Here is a 21,859-nt window from a genome sequence, read left to right as displayed (position 1 = left end):
GTGGGAAGTAACAAAAACAAACAAACAAACAAACAAATAAATAAACAAATAAATAAATAGCATTCATGAAATCCTACTGAACACGGGTAGTTTATTAGATACATACTATCTTACTTATTCCTCACAGAAAACCCTGCAAGGTAGATGTGGTTTTTATTTTTTTCATGTAGTTTATAGATATGAAAATAGAGATCCTAACAGCTTAGGTCACAGTCAAAAGCCACACCCCTAATAAAAGATAGAGCCGTGTCCAAACCAAGGTTTGCGTGACCCCAAAGTCCAGATCCATTCAATCTGGGCAGCCTCACAGTGAAGGGGCCCACTCTAGGCCCTGACTGGGACTAATCTTGCAGGTGAGCTGATACCTCGGGGAAAAACGGCTGCATGAAGGAATATTTGAATCAGTCTGTGACAACTCCCTCTGCCCAATCTTGTCTCTAAGAATTCTCCCAGAGCAAAAGAGCTGCTGGAAATAGACTTCCTCTGCAGTTGTGTGACCCCCTGAAGCTTTCTTGGTACTGATGTTTAACCCCATAGTATGGGGTGTGGCCTGTGTTTGACCTGGAACATAACCCTGCCACAGATATTGTCAAACTCCCCACCCCCCTTAAGAGAGATGGCAGACACTGCCACTTCTACTCAGAACAAAAGATATGAGAAAGCAGGTGGCTCCTATTAAGAAATAATCAAAAATCAATCCAATGAGACTGCAATAGGTAATGAAAATATAGTTCTACATGAAAACCCCAGAGCTCTCACCCTCACAAGGAAATACATCACTTAAATAGAGTTTTGAGCCCTGCAGTTGTGGTTCAGCGATTAGAGCACCAGCCTATGCACCGAAGGGTCACAGGCTCGATTCCCAGTTAAGGGCATGTACCTGGGTTGCAGGTTCAATCCTTGGCCCCAGTCAGGTGCAGAAGGCAACCAATCAATGTGTCTCTCTCACATGGATGCTTCTCTCTCCCCCACCCCCTTTCCACTCTCTGTAAAATCAATGGAAAAAATATCCTCGGATGAGGTTTAACAAAAAGAATAACAATAAAATAATAATAAAAAACAGTTTCTATCCAAAGGAAAGAAAATAATAAGCAGCACAAATCTTGTGCTGCATATATGTTCATTAAAGCACACGTTTGTCTGGCTAATTATATTATTAAGCAACGTTTGGAACTGCATCAGGAATACAGTCCACTAATTATGAACATGGCTGGGAATATATCTTACTATCCTATTATCTGTGATTTTATTCAAATGACTGACTTCAAAACAGGTCTCCCTGGGGTGGGGAAGAGGGGATGTGCTGTGCCGGTTTGAAGGATCACATTTATATTGTAACTTTATTTCATATCTCGAAGGTGAAAATGTTTACCCACATGGCTAGCTTTACTACTCTACCCGAGAAGATATTCCAGAAGGAAATCTGGCATCTAATCAATGACTCACTGTATCACCAACATCACCCACAGTGCCTGCTGCTTATCACGTAGTCAGCGCAATAAGGTGGCTGATGACAGAGCACACAGAGTAATAAAAGGCTTTAACCAAGACTGCTTTAGAGACCAATAAAGACCAAGCTGAGAAAGGAAAGGAAAAAGAGACCGATAAGGTCTATAAATTGAGGCAGGCATTTCGCCAACTGCTGGGGAAATGAATGATAGACCAATTCCACATACTGATCTTGACTAAAAAAAACACACACAACCATCCCTGACGAATAAACTACTAGATGGAAAGCTTTGGCAAAGGAACAGAAACAAGGATGAAAACTGAAGAAAATCCCATTAAAGTCAGTTGTCTTCTTTGCCCAGCAATAATAGAAGGAAGTCTCTAACCTTCTCAAATCAGAAGCTTTATGTAACACCTGGAAATTAGTATAATGTGGTAGGTTGTAAGGGTGACAGGCCAATTACACGAGGATCTATATTCATCCCCTGGATCCGATAATTCAGCACTTATACCCTATACTTTCTTCATTTATTTCATTTGTAAAAATTTTCTCTTCTCCTCTTAATGGTAAGCTCTTTGTGGGCTGTGTCTATATCCAATATTTTTCAGTATCTCCTGTATTCATGTGAGTAATTAATATTATGAACATTAATCTCTGTGATATTTATATGTAAAAAATATGCGAAAGAATGGGTCAAAGTGTAACTTTATGACACAGTTTCATGCATTTTATGGCATGTTCCAAATTTGGCCAAATGTAGTTTGACCCTCATTCTGGGATCACTTGGGCACTAAATTACATATATCATCGATGTTGGGGGCTGACATCTAATGTCTCGATCTGTGGCAACTTGAACTTAGCAAATGTTATCATAACCATCAAAGGGAAATGGGAGGGTTTCAGTATGCCACAAAGCAGATCCTCCAGAGTAGCTTATTAACTGCTGACACTAAGCTAATGAGCTCATTAACTGCTGACACTAAGCTACTTAGGCTGTGAAAGAAAAAAACCATTTGCCTTAGGCTGTGAAAGAAAAAAATATTTTTTGATGTACTCTGTATTCTAAAGTCTTCCACGAACAAAGCTCATTTGGAGAAAAACAAAAGCTATTTCCATACTAGATACTATTTGTTGACAATAAATGTTATGTGTAATTCCCAAACAATTCCCATTACACATAACATTCATTGTCAACAAATAGTATCTAGTATGGAAATAGCTAGAATCTAAACCCTTCAGAAACTGCAGAGGAGGTTATCATAGGTAAAAACATGGGTGCTAGAAAGAGAAAAAAAGAGTTTATGAGCACATCTCTTGTAAGGATCTTGCTTCTGTAGAAGTAACAATGGGGTTTGATACTGTGAGCTGCATATGAACCTTCTTTTTTTTTAAAAAAAATCACTAAAATTCTTCATTTTAATGTTCCAGTTGTAAATAGACTATTTGAATCAAAAACCAATATATTAGGTAAAGTGAAAGCTGAAGAATTGTTGACCTTCCCACTTTATGATAGGAAGTTTCAGAAGGATCTTGAAATTTATTTTATTTTTGTTAATCCTCACCCAAGAATATTTTTTCCATTGACTTGTAGACAGAGTGGTAAGGAGGGGGATGAAGACAGAAGAAGAGAAACACTGATGAGAGAGACACATCGATTGGTTGCCTCCCGCACATGCCCCAACCTGTGCCCCAAATGGGGCCAGGGATCAAGCCTTCAACTGAGGTTCGTGCCCTTGACAGGAATTGAACTGCCACAGGATAAACTGGGGCTGCAGTGCAAGAGTCAATACCACAGTATCTGCCTTTGTCTGCGCCACCTTTTGAGGGGGATTCAGGATGCATCCACAAACAAGGAAACAGTGACTCTAAAGGACACACTGGATCAGAAGGTTTAATTGACATTTATAGAACATTTCACCCAAAAAAGCAGAATATACAGTCTTCTCAAGTGCACATGGATCATTCACAAAGATAGACCACATGTTAGGACACAAAACAAGTCTCTACAAGTTCAAAAAGACTGAAATCATATCAAGCATCTTCTCAGATCACAGTGGAATGCAATTAGAAATCAAATACAGTAAAAACACCCAAAACATTAAAAAACTGGAGGCTAAATAGCATGTTTATTGAACAATGAATAGGTTACTAATGAGATCAAGAAAGAAATAAAAAACTTCCTGGAAACAAATGAAAATGAACACACAACAACCCCAAATCTCTGGAACACAGCAAAAGCAGTCTTGAGAGGGAAGTTCAGAGCACTACAGGCATACCTCAAAAAACAAGAAAAAGCAACAATAAACTATTTAACCCTACAACTTAGAAAACTAGAAAGAGAACAATAAGAAAAGCCCAAAGTAGAAGGAAGGAGACAATAAGGATTAGAGCAGAAATAAATAACATAGAGACTAAAAAAACAATACAAAAAAGCAATGAAACCAAAAGCTGGTTCTTTGAAAGGATAAGCAAAATTGAACCATTAGCCAGACTCATCAAGAAACAAAGAGAGAGGGCCCAAATAAATAAAATCAGAAACGAAAGTGGAGAAGTAACCACTGACATCATAGAATGCCACTGAATTGTACACTTACAAATGGTTCAAGTTTTATATTACATGTATTTTACTACAATTAAGAAATGTAAGGAGGTTGGTATGTCAAGTAGAGGAGGAGCATGTGCAAAGGCCCTGAAGCTAGTCAGAGTCCGGCATGTTGGCTGGGAAAGGGTGACAGGAGATGTAACTGCAGAAAAGACAAAAGGCCAAACCCCTGTTGGGTTCTGAGGCCATAGATAGGAGCTTGGATTTTATTCTAAATAAAGTGGCCATTCCCATGTTTTTAGAAGAGTTTTAAGCAAGGAGAGAAGATCATTCAATTTATGTTTCAAGAGGTGCATTCCTGGGGAATGGGCTGGAGTGGGCAAGCCTCAAAGTGGATTCTTAAAAGGACTGTTCAGTAAGAATTCCCAGCTCGAAAGGAAGATGTGGCCCATAAGATAGGGGGCACATGTGGATGACAGATGTCCCCTCTCACTGTGTGCCCACACTGCAAACCACCCTTCCTCAATGGGCTCTTACACAGGAAGCAAACACCTCAAAGGGAAGAGCCCCAACACCCCTGCCTCCCTGGAACCACCCATGCCCCCACTGGAACTGACTTAGTCTTTGCCTATTCTCCTCACATAAATTTAGGTGTGCACCTGGCTATCACGGTGGCGTAGCTGTCTTCTCTCCTCCCAGACTCCGGACTTTCTCAGTCACAGGATCTATCCCATATAACATGAGACCCAAACTCCATTTTGTTGTTGATAACATGGTCCAAGTGATTCCCTCACCTTGCTCCTGGCTTGGTTGATTTTTTTTTAAGAAACCTACATTCTTTAAGCTGCCACCCACAACTTGCATCTTTTCTGAAAATTAAAAAAGTAGTAACTATAACAAAATGTAGGGAGTGCAAGGTAGAAATACTATCCTCTCAGCCACATATTTCCATCAAGTCCTACCTACGTCAGAAGAGGAGACCACAGCCCAGCCGGTGTGGCTCAGTGGCTGAGTGTCAACCTATGAACCAGGAGGTCGCGGTTTGATTCCCAGTTAGGGCACATGCCAGGGTTGCAGGCTCAATCCCCAGTAGGGGGCATTCAGGAGGCAGTCGATCGATGACTCTCTCTCATCATTGTGTTTCCATCTCTCTCTTCCTCTTCCTTCCTCTCTAAAATAAATAAAAATATGTTTTTTTTTTAAAAAAGAAGAGGGGACCACAAGGGCCTGTCATCCTCACTTCCAGCTCTGAGGCCCGCTGGGATGGGGGACCCATGTCACAGGCCCCCCTGCCAAGGCAGCACTGCCACCGGGGGACACAGGAACCCGGAAGAACATGAACAACAGGTCCACCAACTGTACCTTCTCTGTCGGGGAAGCCTGTTCTGGGACACAAACGCTGCCATCTGTAATCACAGCTGCTCCCTTCACAAGTACCTGCTCCTCCGCAGCACCCAAGTTCACAGTCAGCTTGTGTTCTTAGTGGAATTCCCAATTCCTGTGGCTTTATAACTCTGAGCTAAAAATACAGTGCTGGCTGGCACATGGCCCAGATACTGGAGGCCCCACGCAGACTGAAGATAAGTAAGAAGGGGTGGGCTTAGAGAGGGGTAGGCACAGCTCTGAGAAGCCTCCGCCATGTGGTGACAGGGGGGAGGCGGAGGAGGGTGTCAGCAGGCAGAGAGCAGTTATTAGAGGAGGGAAAGAAGTGAAGATCTTCTAAATAACAGTTCTCAGAGGAATATAACAAGCACGCTCTAAGCTTCTGTATCCTCAGTCCAATAATCCAGATGGAAATCCAATTTTCAAAGTAATACAAATTGTTTCAGATGGGGTTTCCTGTATAAATCCTTAGGGAGTTCTTTGAAATGCATTATGACACATTTTAATCTAAGTTCTGCATTTTAATTGATTTATTGAAAGATGTTAGAGCTAAAATATACTTTTAGAATTTCTTACCCCCAGGATGATAATTAACTATTAAAATGTGTTTAGAGCCTGAAATCACAAATCAGAGTAGCAAAAGGATTAACTCAGCCAAGCATGTCACTGAGGTTACTTAGTTATGCAATAAATTCAATGAAAACTGGGCTTTGTTATATGTTACAAATTCCTTCAATACAGAAAGTACATAAGATATAAAAATCATCCAGGACCCACCCACCCCCAGTGCAAATTACCACTTGTTAACATTTTTTTTTTAATCCTCATCCATTGATTTATTTTTATTTTTATTTTTAGAGATAATGGAGGGGAGGGAAGAGAGATGGAGAGAGAGAAACATCGATGTGAGAGAGACACAACATCAATTAGTTGCCTTCCATTTGCACCCAACCTGGGCCAGGGATCGAGGTATGTGCCCTTGACTGACAAACCCACGAGAAACATAACTTTTTTAAAAGTTGAAAAATAAAGAAGGAATTATCATTATTTGCAGATGAAAGAGGATACTATTCCTGGAAAATCAAAGAGAATTAACTGAAAACCTATTAGGGGAAAAAAAGGAATTATTGGGTTTATTCAATTCATTCACCACCCCAAGGAGAAATTTAAGAGAGAACTATGAAAATCTCAACATGGTGTAAGCCGTGAACCTGAACCTTTTGAAAACTCACCTTGGCAATTTAATTTGGGGGACTCCCATGTGCCCAAGGCTGTGCAGCTTGAAACTATATCTTCCGGGCCACTGAAAAACCCTTCTTTGCAAGCATAACGAACCTGGCTGCCAGGCCCAGAGGTATAATTTCCTATAATATAGGCATCTGGGACCTCAGGAGGAGTGCCACAGTCTATTTCTGCAAATGAATTAATGTCAAATGCATTATTATGTGAATTTTCAAAAGTCATCTCTACCTCTACCCCATTCCCCCTCCCTACACACACAGACCCCAGCCTCAGGTTAAATAGGCTGGTTCATTTCCACATGACTTTTGGGCACGTTTCCAATGATTATCTCTCTTCAATCTTCTGACCCGCCATAGGGAATAGCATCTATACCTGCACAAAGCGGAACGAATTTGGCAATCAACCTTCATTAACTCATACTAACTAAAGAGAATCCTTGCCCTGATCGGTTTGGCTCAGTGGATAGAGCGTCGGCCTGGGGACTGAAGGGTTCCGGGTTCGATTCCGGTCAAGGGCATGTACCTTGGTTGCGGGCACATCCCCAGTGCATGTTTCCAATGATTATCTCTCTTCAATCTTTTGACCCGCCAAAGGGAATAGCATCTATACCTGCACAAAGCGGAACGAATTAATCAATAAAATATATTAAAAAAATAAAAATAAAGAGAATCCTAGTCCAATGAAGTGAAAATTTTAAATTGCAAAACACCTTATGATATATATGCCTTTATCATTTTCAGGGTCACTTTTGAGATGCTGGTCCCTACCAGATCAGCCGTGTTTTACAAGCTAACGTAATGGTTACCATCAAAATATCTAGTAACTGCTACAAATCCCCAAAGTTTCCTAATTTTAGCTTTTTAACATAGCCCCTTCTACCTTGATTAGGTTGTTACTTGCTTATTTCATAGGTTGTATAAATGTGCAAAGGAACTAATAATCTCCACCTACCTCCCCAACAGAGACCCACAGACAGAGGTGAGGGCTGCAGAAAGTCACCACCAACAGGAACGAACGCACTTTCCGATCTTGCATTCTTCAGCAGAAACCCACCTGTGCATGACGTGGCATCTCTGGTCGGGTGGAAAGGCTCGGGGCCACTCTCTGGCAAGTATCCATCCATACAGTAGCATTCGAAGCTCCCATGAGTGTTCACACACCGTCCTCCTGGCCCACACAGGCCGGACACCTCACACTCATCTATGTCTTGAGACCCATCCCAAAGAGAAGAGGGAGAGAAAAACAGAGAAAAGAAAAAATGAGGGGGGGGGGATGACATTGTGACAACCATTTCTCACATTCTCAGTCTATGCTTACAAATGGACTCATTTGTGTGCAATAGTATCATGAATTTTATTTTACTTTTTAAGGGGTCTTCTCAAGATATCCTTCACTAAGAGGTGCTCAGAAGTACTTGTGACCTTGTTCTGGGGCTTTGTAAAAACCAACAGCCATCACCAATTTTCTGACACCAAATCAAATGAACAAAAAAAGAGCATGTGAATAAATGTCAGCCCTGGCTGGGTGGCTCCGTTGGTTGGAGCGTCCTCCTGTACATCAAAAGGTGGTGTGTTTGATTCCTGGTCAGGGCAAGTAGGGGAGGCAACCCATCGATGTTTCTCACATAGGTGTTTCTCTCTTTCTCTCTCTTCCTTCCTCTCTCTCAAATCAATAAAAACATATCCTCAGGTGAGGATTTAAAAATTCAGTTACTATAAAATAAGAATGACCTTAATCTCATACTAAAAATACCTAAAGAACTCCAAATACAGAACAATTTAGACAAGAGTGAAAAATGCTTTCAAAAATGAACATCGGATACCAAGACAGATAAGATAGTAAGGGGATACTTCAGAAAGATCTCAGTAATTTTACCAAGATAATGGGGCCTTAAAACAGGCTTCGGGAAGGGTAAGCCAGGCTTCTTGGCAAAGTCCCCCTGACTAAGGATTATGAGAAGTAGCAAGTACAGGGATAAGAAAAACATACAGTAATTTTGACAGAAATACATTTTTCCCCCAAAAAACTATGAACAGCATAATTGCATAAAAGAAGGAAGAAAATAATCTCAAAAGGATTCCCAAAATAAAAATACCATAAAATAGCCCTGGCCTCAGTTGGTTGAGTGTCATCGTGCACCAAAAGGTCGCCAGTTTGATTCCCAGTTAGGGCATATGCCAGGTTTTGGTGAGACATCTGGCAGCTTTCTCTTTCTCTCTTAGAATCCAGTGGCCATGCTGTTAGGAAATCCAGGCTGTTATACTTGGAGCCACTCAGAGAGGCCCTAGGATGAGACACCATATGAAGAGAGGGCCACACAGAGGAGAACTGACCATCAGCACGAAGGCCCTAGACGTGTGAGAGGCCTTCTCTTACCTACCAGCCCAGGCCAGCCACCAGCTGAATGTATCTACACAAGTGATAAAACTACCTAGCCATGGAATTGTGAGAAATAATAAATTGCTGTTTTAAGCCACTAAATTTGGGAGTCAGGAGACTAGAATTATGTAGTAATAGATAATTAAGAGATGCAGAAGTCCAAACAAGATTAAGAAGAAACTGTGTCAATAAAAAACAATGAGGTTTTGAAAATTAAAAACAAAATATGAATGCCAAAAATAAAAACTCAATCAATGGAGGCATTGAATAATCTCTCAGTCAATGCTGAAAAATAAATGTGCAAATTCCAACTTGAGAAATTCTCCAAAAACACATAGAAAAATAAATTATGTGAGACAGAGTACAGAACAAAAAAACAAACATGAAGATGAATCTAAAATACTTAATATCCATTTAATTTTTTAGATTATACTTTTTATACTATTCTGCATTCCTGTTTACCATCTCCCCTCCCACCCCATTCCACTTGGCAACCATCAGTATTCATTTAAGAGGAATTGCAAAAGAGAATGGAGTAAATGTATAAGAATTAATAATTTTAAAAATCCTCAGTTTGTGTATTCAAATCCAAATAGCTTTTACAACTGACAGGTCTGAATGTTAAAAAAATGAAAGTAATTCTGAATTTCATAGAATAAGGGAAGAATGTATAACCCCCCGAGGGAACGGAACAGTAATATATAGGGAAAAGGGAGCCCATCTGACCTAGGACTTCTTGTCTGAAACACTAAATGCTCGATAGCAAAGGAGTAATGTTACAGAGTTCTAAGAAAAATGGAGCAAAACATCATGCTGTATTTAAACAAAGGAATGACCTTTCAGACCATGAGTGATACCAGGTATCAGCACTGACATTTCTTTTCTGGAAAAGATTTTAAGAAAATACTGGAGCCAGCAAAAAAACATCAGAATAAACAATGTCAAGAAAGAGAAAGACAGAATAAAACACAACAAGGAGTACTGAGAAATGAAAGAAGTAAAACTTAGGGTTCAATAATTGTTGATAATAAAATCATGATACTTTTGGCAATGGTTAAGAAAGGATTCCCAAAATAAAAATACCATAAAATAGCCCTGGCCTCAGTTGGTTGAGTGTCATCCGTGCACCAAAAGGTCGCCAGTTTGATTCCCAGTTAGGGCATATGCCAGGTTTTGGTGTGGTCCCCGGATGAGGTGCATACGGAAGGCAATCGATCGATGTTTCTCTCTCACATTAATGTTTCTCTCTCTTTCCCTCTCCCTTCTTTTCCCTCTCTAAGATCAATAAGAACATTTTTTAAAAATAAAGTGTAGTAAAATAAGTTCAATCTCAATCTAGGACAAACTTTAGAGATGATTTCAACACTGCAGAATACAACATATGTTTCTAGATTTGATCCATCATTTTAGCTTATCAAGGTTTTTTTTTATCCCATGGAGGAATTTGTACAGTATATATGTATAGCGTTGTCACAGAAATCATTTTCCAGTCTGTCCACCTGCTCTAGACTCCTCAACAGATAGTGGGAATCAATGGTCGTCTTTTTTATTTTTTTAGTTGAGTTCTAAAAATAAACAGTACAAATAACTACAGAGGAAAAATGTGGCTAAGCAGTCGTGGTATGGAAAATACTTGGAGTTCCTCGGTACTGATCAGCGCCAAATACAAGTCACTGCAGTCATTAGTCAGTTTGCTTTGTGTACAGTCATTCAACAACCTCATAACAATAATCATTATGCCCAGCTGGTGTGGCTCAGTGGTTAAGCATTGACCCATGAACCAGGAGGTCATGGTTTGATTCCCAGTCAGGGCATATGCCCAGGTTGTGAGCTTGAGCCCCAGAAGGGAGCATGCAGGAGACAGCCGATCAATGATTCTCTCTCATCACTGATGTTTCTCTCTCTCTCCCTCTCTCTGAAGTCAATAAAGACATATTAAAAAATAATCATTATGACTGTTAATAACTATTCCTGCATGTCATCTTACACATACCACGCATTGTTCTAAACTCTCATTATTTATTACTGATTACTTCCGTCTTATTTAGTCTTCAAAATAACCTGGTGAGGCAGATGCTATTGTTACCCCCATTTTACAGATGAAGCACCTGAAGTTGAATAATTGGACTTACTGTAAGTAGCGGGAAGCCAGATATCTGGCTCCAGAGACCATTTTTTAAAAATATATATTTTTATTGATTTCAAAGAAGGGAGAGGGAGAGAGAGAGAGAAACATCAATGATGAGAGAGAACTACTGATCGGCTGCCTCCTGCATGCCCCACACTGGGGATCGAGCCCAAACCCGGGCATGTGCCCTTCACCAGAATCGAACCCGGGACCTTTCAGTCTGCAGGCCAATGCTCTATCTACTGAGCCAATCCGGCTAGGGCAATTGGTACCTAATTTTTTTAAACACACCTAATTAAATCCTGCAACACTGGGCTTCTGCAATCATGTGGCAGGGAATTTGCTACCTAAAACAACAGGATATTATTAGATGTCTTTTCTGAAGGAATGTGCTATTTGTGTTAAGAATAGATCAAATGGACCCTTGGAGGGATCTTTACCTCAGTACAGGTCAAGAGGGAGAATGCATCAGAGCATCAGAACCTGTGGTTCTTGGTGAGTAAGAAGCCATGTTCTCCTCTCCCTTTCTTTTCCCTGGAAACCTTTAAATAATAAAGCTTTTAAGCAGTCATTAGGTCTGTACAAACCCATCTTAGAATCAGCAGTCTCTTCCTGCCTTTTCTCTTCATTACTATTCAAAGATTTTCTAAGAAAACCAAAGAGCTATACGATCATGGCAGGATGTAAGCAGAGGTCAGATAATACAGGGGCCACTGAAAATTAGGAGCGTTTTGCCCGCCCCATTGTATTCGACTAACATATGCCCAGAAAACTGACCCCTAAGCTACGGAGGTTCCAAAAGTTTCACTCCTCACTTATTCCTGTGGGAGGTGGGTCCACAGCTCTAATAGGAGCAGCACTCTGACCTCCCGGGAGCCAGCATCACAGTGCCCAGCCCCTGGGACCTTAGGGGACAATGTGCACAAGCTGGTACATGCCAGAGTCACCCCAAGAACAAACAGCCCGTCTGGGGTTACAGGCACCTGCAGATGACACACCATCTCTGAGGGCCCCTTCTTGTTATTTATTATGAAAATGTTCAAACACACAGAAAAAGAAAAGGAACATTACTGCCCGGAGACATGGCTCAGTGGTTGAGCAACAACCTATGAACCAAGAAGTCACGGTTCAATTCCCAGTCAAGGCACATGCCTGGGTTGCAGTCTTGATCCCCAATGTGGGGTGTGCAGGAGGCATCCAATCAATGATTCTCTCTCATCATTGATGCTTCTATCTCTCTCTCCATCTCCCTTTTTCTGTGAAATTAATAAAAATATATTTTAAAAAGTAAAAGGAAGATTACACTGAACTCCCATAGACCCACACCCCCCAAAATGAACAATTATTTACATTTAAAGTACCTTACAGATCTAATAACACGAGATACTTCATAATAATATCCCAGATAGTTCAGCATGTGTCTCCCCAAATAAGAATATTATCCTAAATGCCACCGTTATCCCATCTAATAAAATTAACAATAATTCTCTAATATGAACTAATACTCAGGCCATGTCCAAATCTCACTCCTATGCCCTGTCTGGTATTGCTCGGTGGTCAGCCTGCACATTGAAGGGTCTCAGGTTTGATTCCCAGTCAAGGTCACGTACCTGGGCTGCAGGTTCAATCCCTGGCCCCACTTGGGCCGCATGCGGGAAGCAACCAATCAATCTCTCTCTATATATATTCCTCCCTCCCTTCCACTCTCTCTAAAAATCAATGGAAAAAAATATCCTCAGGTGAGGATTAACAAAACAAAAACAAATTTTCTTACAGGAGAGTCCCTCCCTTAAATCACACCAGTCCTGGCCCTGCCTCTCCCTTCGCCAAATCCTGGACACTGTCCTGCCACCACCCAGTTGCCATCGCCACAGCCCCCTTCTGAGTACCTGTGCAAAAGGTGCCGTCGTTGGGAATGAATGTCTTGTTGTTGTTTGTGGCTCGATATCCTTCTAGGCAGATGCAATAAAAGCCTCCGAGCGTGTTGTGGCAAGATGTGTGGTTCCCACAGACCACAGCGGCCCCAAACTGGCACTCGTTTTTATCTGTTGATACATTGAGACAACATCCAGGAAAGGCCATCCGTCCATACCATGTTCAACACCCCCCTGTCCTGTGCTGTGGACTCGGGACTCAATATTCTGGGACATATTCCCCAGCCTCTTTCCCTGGCACTGTGCTCCTCCGACTATAGGACGTGGGCCCCTCGGAGTCACGCGCCAGGTATGTATGAAACCACGAGAGAAAGCCAACATCCTCATCCTGAAATCCGTCTTATTTGAAGATTGGGAGGAGGGGGTTCTTTTTTACACTTTAAAAGATCTTGTCTTAGTCCTGGGGAAATATATCCAGCAGAATCCCAGGTTCCCAGCTGAGCCATTCTTCTTGCTTTCTTCATGAAAGCCAGAGGGGGACGATTTTACGTGCAGTGATTAACTGGAAAAACTGTTACTTCTGAGTTACCAGGAAACACAAAGGTATGAGCGCTTTAGCCTCACCCGGGAGCAGGGCTACTGTTGTGGCAGGAGCAGCTCCTGCGAATGGTCAGCGACCCATATGAATGGTATTCGTTGCCCAGTGAGGCGGAGCTGGAGTGTGGGATGCTTGATGAGTCCACAGAAGCTGCCCTGAGCATTTTGAATTCAATAATTTTACATCAATGCAAAATGAAAGTAACCCTCCCTCCCGTCTGCCCTCAGGCCCAGGAGTCGGCAAACTTGCTGTAAAGGGCCAGTCACAGGCCCCTGGTTACCACGTTCGGCCATGCTTTTGGAGCCTGAAAGCAGCCATAGACAATAGGTAAAACAAACAAACAAACAAATAAATAAATAAATAAGCAATGTAATTGTGAAAGCTCGTATCTGTGAAGTAGAACATGACTTTTTGAACTTTAGGGAGAAAAAAAAATACAAAGATATCACAACAAAGTTGTGTACACTGTCGGTCCACAACCTCAAGGCAAAACTATCAATGTTTTTACTGCATGTAGCAAGATTGCTGGGAGGAAACTGTGATTATAGTAGCACTCACTATTGTAAGTTGCTGTGAAACGCTGCCTCTCTCTGAATTGGACTTGAACCTGGCCGTTGTCTCACTCTCATGGCATGGTAGATAACACGAGGCAAAAAAATAATCTCAAGTGCTTCTGGCTTAAAGGTCTTTATGTTCTTTTAAGTCACCCAGGACTCCAAAAGGTCATAACCACGCACAATATGGAGGAAGGATTCTGCTTGACATAAGACTCAAAGCAACAGTCTTTCATCAATTAGCCAAAAAGTCTAATAGGCAATTGTGTTTTGTTTTTTCTCATGATACTAATATAAGTAGTTTTATATCAAAACAACCAGAGAAATTAAGAAAACTCAACATTGACTTAAGTTACTAAGTTAAATTCAAGACCTGAAACACATTTCAAATATGTAGTAGGCCGGAGAGTTTGAGAAATTCAAGTTCAATGACCTCTAACATGAGGGATACTTCCTTGGAAACCCTAGAGACAGGATATATCCAAACACTAAAACAAAGAGTTATTATAATGGACAAAATTTCTTGTACCAAAAACAGTGAAAAAAAAAATAGCAATGTTTTCCTCCCAAGGACATCAACTCTTTAACACTAGAGAATCTTATTTCTTGGTTCCTTCAACTTTTCAACTTAACACAGGATTCAGAACTTACCAATACACTGAGTCCTCCCATTGCCCACAAATCCATATTTGCAAATACACATCTTCTTCCCGGCTCTTTCCTTGCAGGTGGCATGTTCGTGGCACGTGGCACAGATGTCTAAACCTGAATCACAGATTGTATATTTCAGAAAAATAAAAATTCAATCATCTCCTCTAGACGAATCATATTTTGGGTAGTAAACATTTATGACAGAGAACCAAAATTTAAATACCAAAATTAAAAAGGAACTGACCCCTTCCCTACTCATTGCCCACAGAGTAAAGTGCAAATTCCTCTACCTGGCAATCAAGGCTCTTAACGGCCTGACTCTAGGCTAGCTCCTCCAACTTCACCCTTCCCAAACCCAAAACATACACGGTATTCTCTGGGGAGAAGACCGACTTGTCTTTCCCATACATGCTATCCACTCCTACTTCTGTTAGAATGCCTATCCCACCCAGCTGGCTTGGCTCAGCGGTTGAGCATCGACCTGTAAACCAGGAGGTTGGGGCACATCCGGGGTTGCGGGCTCGATCCCCAGTGTGGGGCATGCAAGAGGCAACCGATCAATGATTCTTTCTCATCATTTGTACACATATATACAAAAAAAAAAAATGCCTATTCCTCCATCTCTGTCCAGCCTAGCACCTATTCCTATTTCAAGACCCAACTTAAACCTCATATTCTCCCTGACATCTTCCCCATTCCCTCATTCTTGAAGCAAATTAAATGTATCTTCCTCTGTGTTTCCCTAACACCTGTATATTCTCCCATCAACCACGTTAATTTGTCATTATACTCTGTTCCAGCTCTGTCTTCCCAGCTTGGAATTATGAAATGATGACGTCATTTGCCCATATGTCTTTATTTATACAGTGTAAACATTCTATTTTTATTGACCAACTGAAAAGAGGAACCTATCGTCCTGCTTGCTATACTTCAAACAGCAAATGGGGGGTAGAAAACCTTCTCTATTACCCTATCCATTTTCCTTTCAGGGAAAAAGTGAATGTGTTTACAATGCCAGTGAGATAACAGCAGGGTCCCAGCAGGATGACCAGATCCCAGTTACTTAGATAAGCAGCAAAACTGTTTGGGGCTAAAACTCCTGAAACATCCAAATCTATCAGATGGTGATACATGGCCCAAGATAAAACAAGAATTTCTACCCGAAGCTGCTGAGCTATCGTGTTGCACAATCAGTGTCTGTAATTTCAGGAGTGGCCCTGTAAGGAGACCTTGCGCATGGAATTTCATCTCGGTCTTGGCCCCATTACTCCCCTGGTAATAAAGACTTAGCCCTCGGGCCGGGCCGCTCCAGGCAGGAAACCAACTGAGACAGGGAGATTTCTCAATACTCTTAACCATGCTTGCTTGCTTTTTTTTTTTTTTTTTTTAAACAAAAGATAACACAGAAACAAGAGACAAACCACCACTTATTACTAATACCAAATTAACCATGGAATTTTTTAAAAAATTTATCAGATCCAGACCATAAAGAAAAATACAACAAATCTGTCAAAGGTAGAAATTGTAGAAGTCCTACTATCTGACTACCATGTAATAATATCATAAAACTCCAAAATAAAACATAAGATTAGCGTCCCCATAAGAAATCCTACTTGCAACTACAGAACGCTCTCCCAAATAATTCTTGGGACAAAGAGGATATAAAAACTGAAATGTTTACTACCAGATATAAAAAGTTGTCTACTCTAGAAAATTTGAGTTTTACATGTCTTTATGCTTTAAAAGAGAGAAAGCAAAGCAGACAGTCAGGGAAAACACACACCCTAGAATTTTAATGCAGGAAGCTTAAAAAAGATGAAAAAACAAAATAGAGGTTTATGGGGGGACGGTTAGGATTTAGTGAAAATAAAAAAAGATGTTAAAAATTAGAAAATATATTCAAATTCATTTAAAAAAAAATCTTTCCCAAAAAGTCAGTGCATCATAAAGACCAGTAAAGTAGTCAAAACTCAAGTAAGACTGGGGAGGGAGTAAAAAAGAGCATGCACAAACTTAGGAATCAGAAAGAGCTTATAACAAAATACATAAAACATTTCTTTAAAATATGTTTTTATTGATTTCAGAGAGAGGAAGGGGGAGAGGGAGAGAGAGAAACATCAATGATGACAGAAAATCATTGATCAGCTGCCTCGGGCACGCCCCCTACTGGGAATCATGCCCCCAAGCCCACAACCTGGGAATCGAACCATGACCTCCTCGTTCATAGGTTGACACTCAACTACTGAGCCACACCTGCTGGGCCATAAAACATTTTTTAAAATTACAAATGAAAGACTTCCAGTTAAATACCACAGATTTAATACACTCTCAACCCCATCCCCACAAAATGACAACAAGGACTAGGAAGGTGTGGACCCTGGGAGGAAAGATGATAGCATACGAAGGATATTAACAATATTTCAGAAGATGGAAGAAGTGGACATATGGGAATTGCCTGAAAGAGGAAGAACTAAAAGCAACTCCCAAAAAACTCAGGAATTAGGGTCACTGAGTACCTCAGAAGGGAGAGGCCTGAAAGTTCAAGGAACTGCGTGAAAATATGTCTAGGGCAGGGGTCCCCAAACTTTTTAAACAGGGGGCCAGTTCACTGTCCCTCAGACCATTGGAGGGCCGGACTACAGTTTAAAAAAAAACTATGAACGAATTCCTATGCACACTGCACATATCTTATTTTGAAGTAAAAAAACAAAACGGGAACAAATACAATATTTATATTTGCATGTGGTCCGTGGGCCGTAGTTTGAGGACCCCTGGTCTAGGGAGTAGCTAGATGCCCAGATCCCCCTCACCAACCCAAGCATCAGATGGAGTTTTACAACGAGGAGAAAATGGACCAGAAAAGCTCCTAAAAACAGGGATAACAGACAAAGCCCAAGTGAGAATGAGCCTCCTACATATGGGTTAAATATATGTAAACATTTTGACACATAATATTTTAAAACAGTTCCTTAGGGACACTGTCAGTTCTCATCACATGCAACCAAAATTCTGGAAGTACTTTTAAAATAGTGGATCCTGCCCTGGCTGGTTTGGCTCAGTGGATGGAGCAGTGGCCTGAGGACTGAAAGGTCCCGGGTTTGATTCCGGTCACGGGCATATGCCTAGGCCTAGGTTGTGGGCTTGGTCTCCATTCAGGGGTATGCAGGAGGCAGCCAATCGATGATTCTCTCTCATCACTGATGTTTCTATCTCTCTCTCCCTCTCCCTTCCTCTCTGAAATCAATAAAAATATTTAAAAATAAATAAATAAAATAAAAGAATGGATCCTGGGTCAAGTTCACGGTCCCAGTTGTGATCTACCAAAAAGGGGCGAACATTCTCCCCAGTGTGTGTATATAATGCAATAATAGATATAAACACCATCTAATAAAACCAACCAAAAAATGGTAAAATGTTTGATTTTTTTTCTTATATGGTATGCTTGTCATTATAAAGATGGCAGCATTTATATACATCCAGTTCCATTTGTTAATCCTCACCTGAGAATATTTTTTCCATCGAGTTTTAGAGAGTGGAAGAGAGAGAGAAACATCAATGTGAAAGACACATCGATTGGTTGCCACCTGCATGCACCCCAACCAGAGCGGGGATCGAGCCTGCAACCCAGGTATGTGCCCTTAACCGGAAATCGAACCCATGACCCTCCGTTGTGCAGGTCGATGCTCTAACCACTGAGTCACGCCAGCCAGGGCCAGAACTTTTTATCATGTGGAAAACGATTGCTATGTATAACTGCTGAGTGAACCGAATAAACACACACAAGAAATTAAGAAACAAGTCTCACCGATTCAGACAAATGAAAGAGAGTCCCATCTGAATTCGTGAAGGACAGAATCTAAAGTATTTTAAATAAATTTAATTAAGTTCAAGTTCATTCAATAGATAGAAGCAGACAAACAAAATATGGCCCTGTAGGAAGGCAGCCAGGTATAGAGGAAAGCGCTGGACTTGAGTTGGAACTGGATCCTGAGTCCAATTCATGGGTGACCTTTAGCAAATCACTTAATCTCCCCGAATCTCAGTTTCTTCATCTGTAAAACAAGGGCTTTGGGCTTCTCGGACTTTAAAATGCATTCAAATTACCTGAGGATCTTGTTAAACTGCAGGCTGTGATTCAGTTGGTCTGGGGTGGGGCCCTATATATTGCATTTCTACCAAGCTCCCATTTGAGTAGCTGGGTTAAATGGCCCCTGAAGTCCTTTCACTCTAATGTTCTGACACTTCATCCTCAGGATGCCTGTTTTAAAGGCCCATTAAGAATAATTTAGCATAAGTGTAACTCCAAGGACAGTACCTGGTTTGTTTGGCTCAATAAATGTTTGTTCCCCATACTGGCAAAAAAGACAAACTGTATGCTAGGCTAGCAAAGACTTCTCAGCCACAATCAGCACAGTCTGCACAGCCTTGTAGGGTGGCCGTCTGAGTTCAAATGCCTGAAGGACCAAGTAGCCTCTTGGGGGAAAAAAACTTGTCCTAAAGGAAAAGGGCAACCCCAGCCATCGTGGCTCAGTGGTTGAGCGTCAACCTATGAATCAGGAGATCACAGTTCGATTCCTGGTCAGAGCACATGCCTGGATTGTGGGCTAGATCTCCGGTGTAGGGCGTGCAGGAGGCAGCTGGTCGATCGATGATTCTCTATCATCATTAATGTTTCTATCTCTCTCTCCCTCTGTCTTCCTCTCTCTCTAAATAAAAATCAATAAAAATATATATATATTTTAAAAAGAATTACCTGGAATTAGGGTGACAAAACTGTCTTGGTTTTAATACTAAAAGTCCTGTGTCCTGGGAAACCCCTCAGTTCGGTACAAATCAAGACAGTGGGTCACCCTACCTGGAGAGCTCATTAAAACAGAACCAATCCCCAAAGATTCGGATTCAGTAAGGGTGGGGTGGGCTCTGAGAATGTGCATTTCCGGCAAGCTCCCAGGTGGGCCACACTATGAGTTGTGCTGCAAGGCTAGCTCAACCTCAGGATGTGGGTCAGAATCCTGGGAAAGGAAAAAGTAATACTGAAGAAGTCTTTCACCAAGTCTCAACTGATGCAAAGCATAGCACTGGGAGCAATGTGACAGAGAGAAGAACCCCAGGAAGAGGAACCCTCCAGGCCAACAGAAAGAGCACTGTGAGTTTGCTATAACCTGATTCACTTCACTTCTCCACGCTGCAGGGACCAAGCCAGTTGTAGCCACATCCAACACAGAGAGGTTGACACCTAGGCTGGCATCTTCTCTCTTGCTCCCTAGTGACCGTACACTGACAGTCCTCCAGTTTAGTCTGTGTTGTGAGAACTATAAACGCTATATGAGCTCTAAAGCGCTAGACTGAGGTCATTTACATAAATATTTATGTCTCTTTCTGTAGATATTGTTATCATTGTTAGAAACAAGTCACACAAGATGCAGTGCCTGGTATTGGTCAGTCATTAAGAGCAGGGTTAAGAGAGAGATTAGTTGGGCTGCAGTCCTAACGCTGCCACTTGCTAGTTGTGGAATCCGTAATAATCCCTGTGCCTCAGTTTCCTATAAATCTGTAAGATGAGGATAATAACAAACCTGGTTGTTGTGAGAATTAGAGTAAATGAGTTAATACATGAAAAGCAAATAGAATATGTTAGGCATTATTATAACCACCACTCAACAACTCTTTGTTGATGAATAAATGACAGCTAGCCAATTTTACTAATGAAGAGAGTTGATAAACAACTGCATTGATGCAAAAACCCAAAAAAGGAACATTTTTGTGTGAACAGATGCCTACCTGTTCATGGGGCTGATACTCTAGGAACCATAATATCTTATTTTATATAACTCCCTGCCTACCCCACATCCCTCCAGTCTCCTGAGTAACCCCTGACTCAGAAGTTGGAGGTTCAGCCTCCTCGGGCTTTCAGCGCTGCTCACCCCTCCCTCCTCTCCACCGCACACCAAGGAAACCCACACCTCGGAGGGAATGGTGGCTTCCAGCCCAAGCAAGCTCCTCTCGCTCCTGATTTCAATACCAAGCAAGAATTTAAAGGTACTTCTGAAATAACAGCAGGTGGACTTTGACAATACAAAGGGAAGGAGGTAGTTTAAAAGCACAAATGGAATGCTTGCATTTGAAGCTTAACCTAATCCCCAGCCATTCACAGTTAGACCAACAAAGGCACAGCACAACCTCCTGAGATCCTGAATCTCAAACTTATGGAGCCATGTGGAAACCAATGAAATGACCTGAGGAAAGAAGCAAAGGAGGCACCAAACTCCAGGAAGAGAAAGCATCTCCCATCTTCAACAACATGGCGTAAAATTGCATTGCTCTTAAGAAACTGCATCAAATTCCAGAAAGCGAAGGAACCTCACATACTCTCCTCTCCAGCATCCCTAACAGAAACAAGTAAAAGCACAGCCTCTGCTTTCAAATCCTCCAAAACAGAGAGCACTCTACTCTTCCAAGCAATGGAATACTTGCAGGGCAATGTGAACCAGATGGTATTTCCCTTCTCAACCCAACCCATGACTGACATTGCCTATAAGAACCCATAACCTTTCCTCCCATAAAATGGTTATAGGGCCCTCAGCTTCCTTTCTGTCTACTTTCCCCTTTGACCAAGAACCACTTGCAGTGGGGCTATGAGGGAGCAGAAACTTGTTTAACATGACCCTTTCTCCTTTTTGTCCAACCACTCCTTTCCTTAATCATTAATCCCTTAGGTTAGGACAGTGGTCAGCAAACTCATTAGTCAACAGAGCCAAATATCAACAGTACAACGATTGAAATTTCTTTTGAGAGCCAAATTTTTTAAACTTAAACTATATAGGTAGGTACATTGTTATTGACTTAATTAGGGTACTCCTAAGCTGGCCTTTGCTAAAAACGTCCTCAATCTGATGGAGGTACGTTCGCTGAGGTCAACCCCTTCCAACTCTCCCATCCACACTCGTCTTGTATACTTGTTTCAGATAGACGAGTGTGGATGGGAGAGTTGGAAGGGGTCTACCTCAGCGAACGTACCTCAAAACAATGTACCTCCCCGCCCATTGATTTCAGAGAGA

At 41.4% G+C, this 21,859-nt stretch overlaps 1 protein-coding gene across 1 annotated transcript in view; it reads right to left on the bottom strand.

Annotated features, from left to right (window-relative positions):
• SUSD1 (sushi domain containing 1) overlaps window positions 1-16,049 on the bottom strand; it is a 65,193-nt gene extending 49,144 nt beyond the window's left edge. Inside the window, exons 1-5 of the mRNA XM_006088097.3 lie at window positions 15,962-16,049; window positions 14,802-14,915; window positions 13,014-13,169; window positions 7,671-7,823; window positions 6,608-6,787 (exon numbers count right to left, since the gene is read on the bottom strand). Coding sequence (XP_006088159.1) covers window positions 6,608-6,787; window positions 7,671-7,823; window positions 13,014-13,169; window positions 14,802-14,915; window positions 15,962-16,049 — 691 coding nt within the window. The remainder of the gene's footprint in view (window positions 1-6,607; window positions 6,788-7,670; window positions 7,824-13,013; window positions 13,170-14,801; window positions 14,916-15,961) is intronic.
• Between the last annotated feature and the right edge of the window lie 5,810 nt (window positions 16,050-21,859).

This window comes from Myotis lucifugus, unplaced genomic scaffold (assembly GCF_000147115.1).
Source record: "Myotis lucifugus unplaced genomic scaffold, Myoluc2.0 scaffold_43, whole genome shotgun sequence".
Lineage (NCBI taxonomy): Eukaryota > Metazoa > Chordata > Mammalia > Chiroptera > Vespertilionidae > Myotis > Myotis lucifugus.
This window is presented reverse-complemented; position numbering and strand designations above follow the sequence as displayed.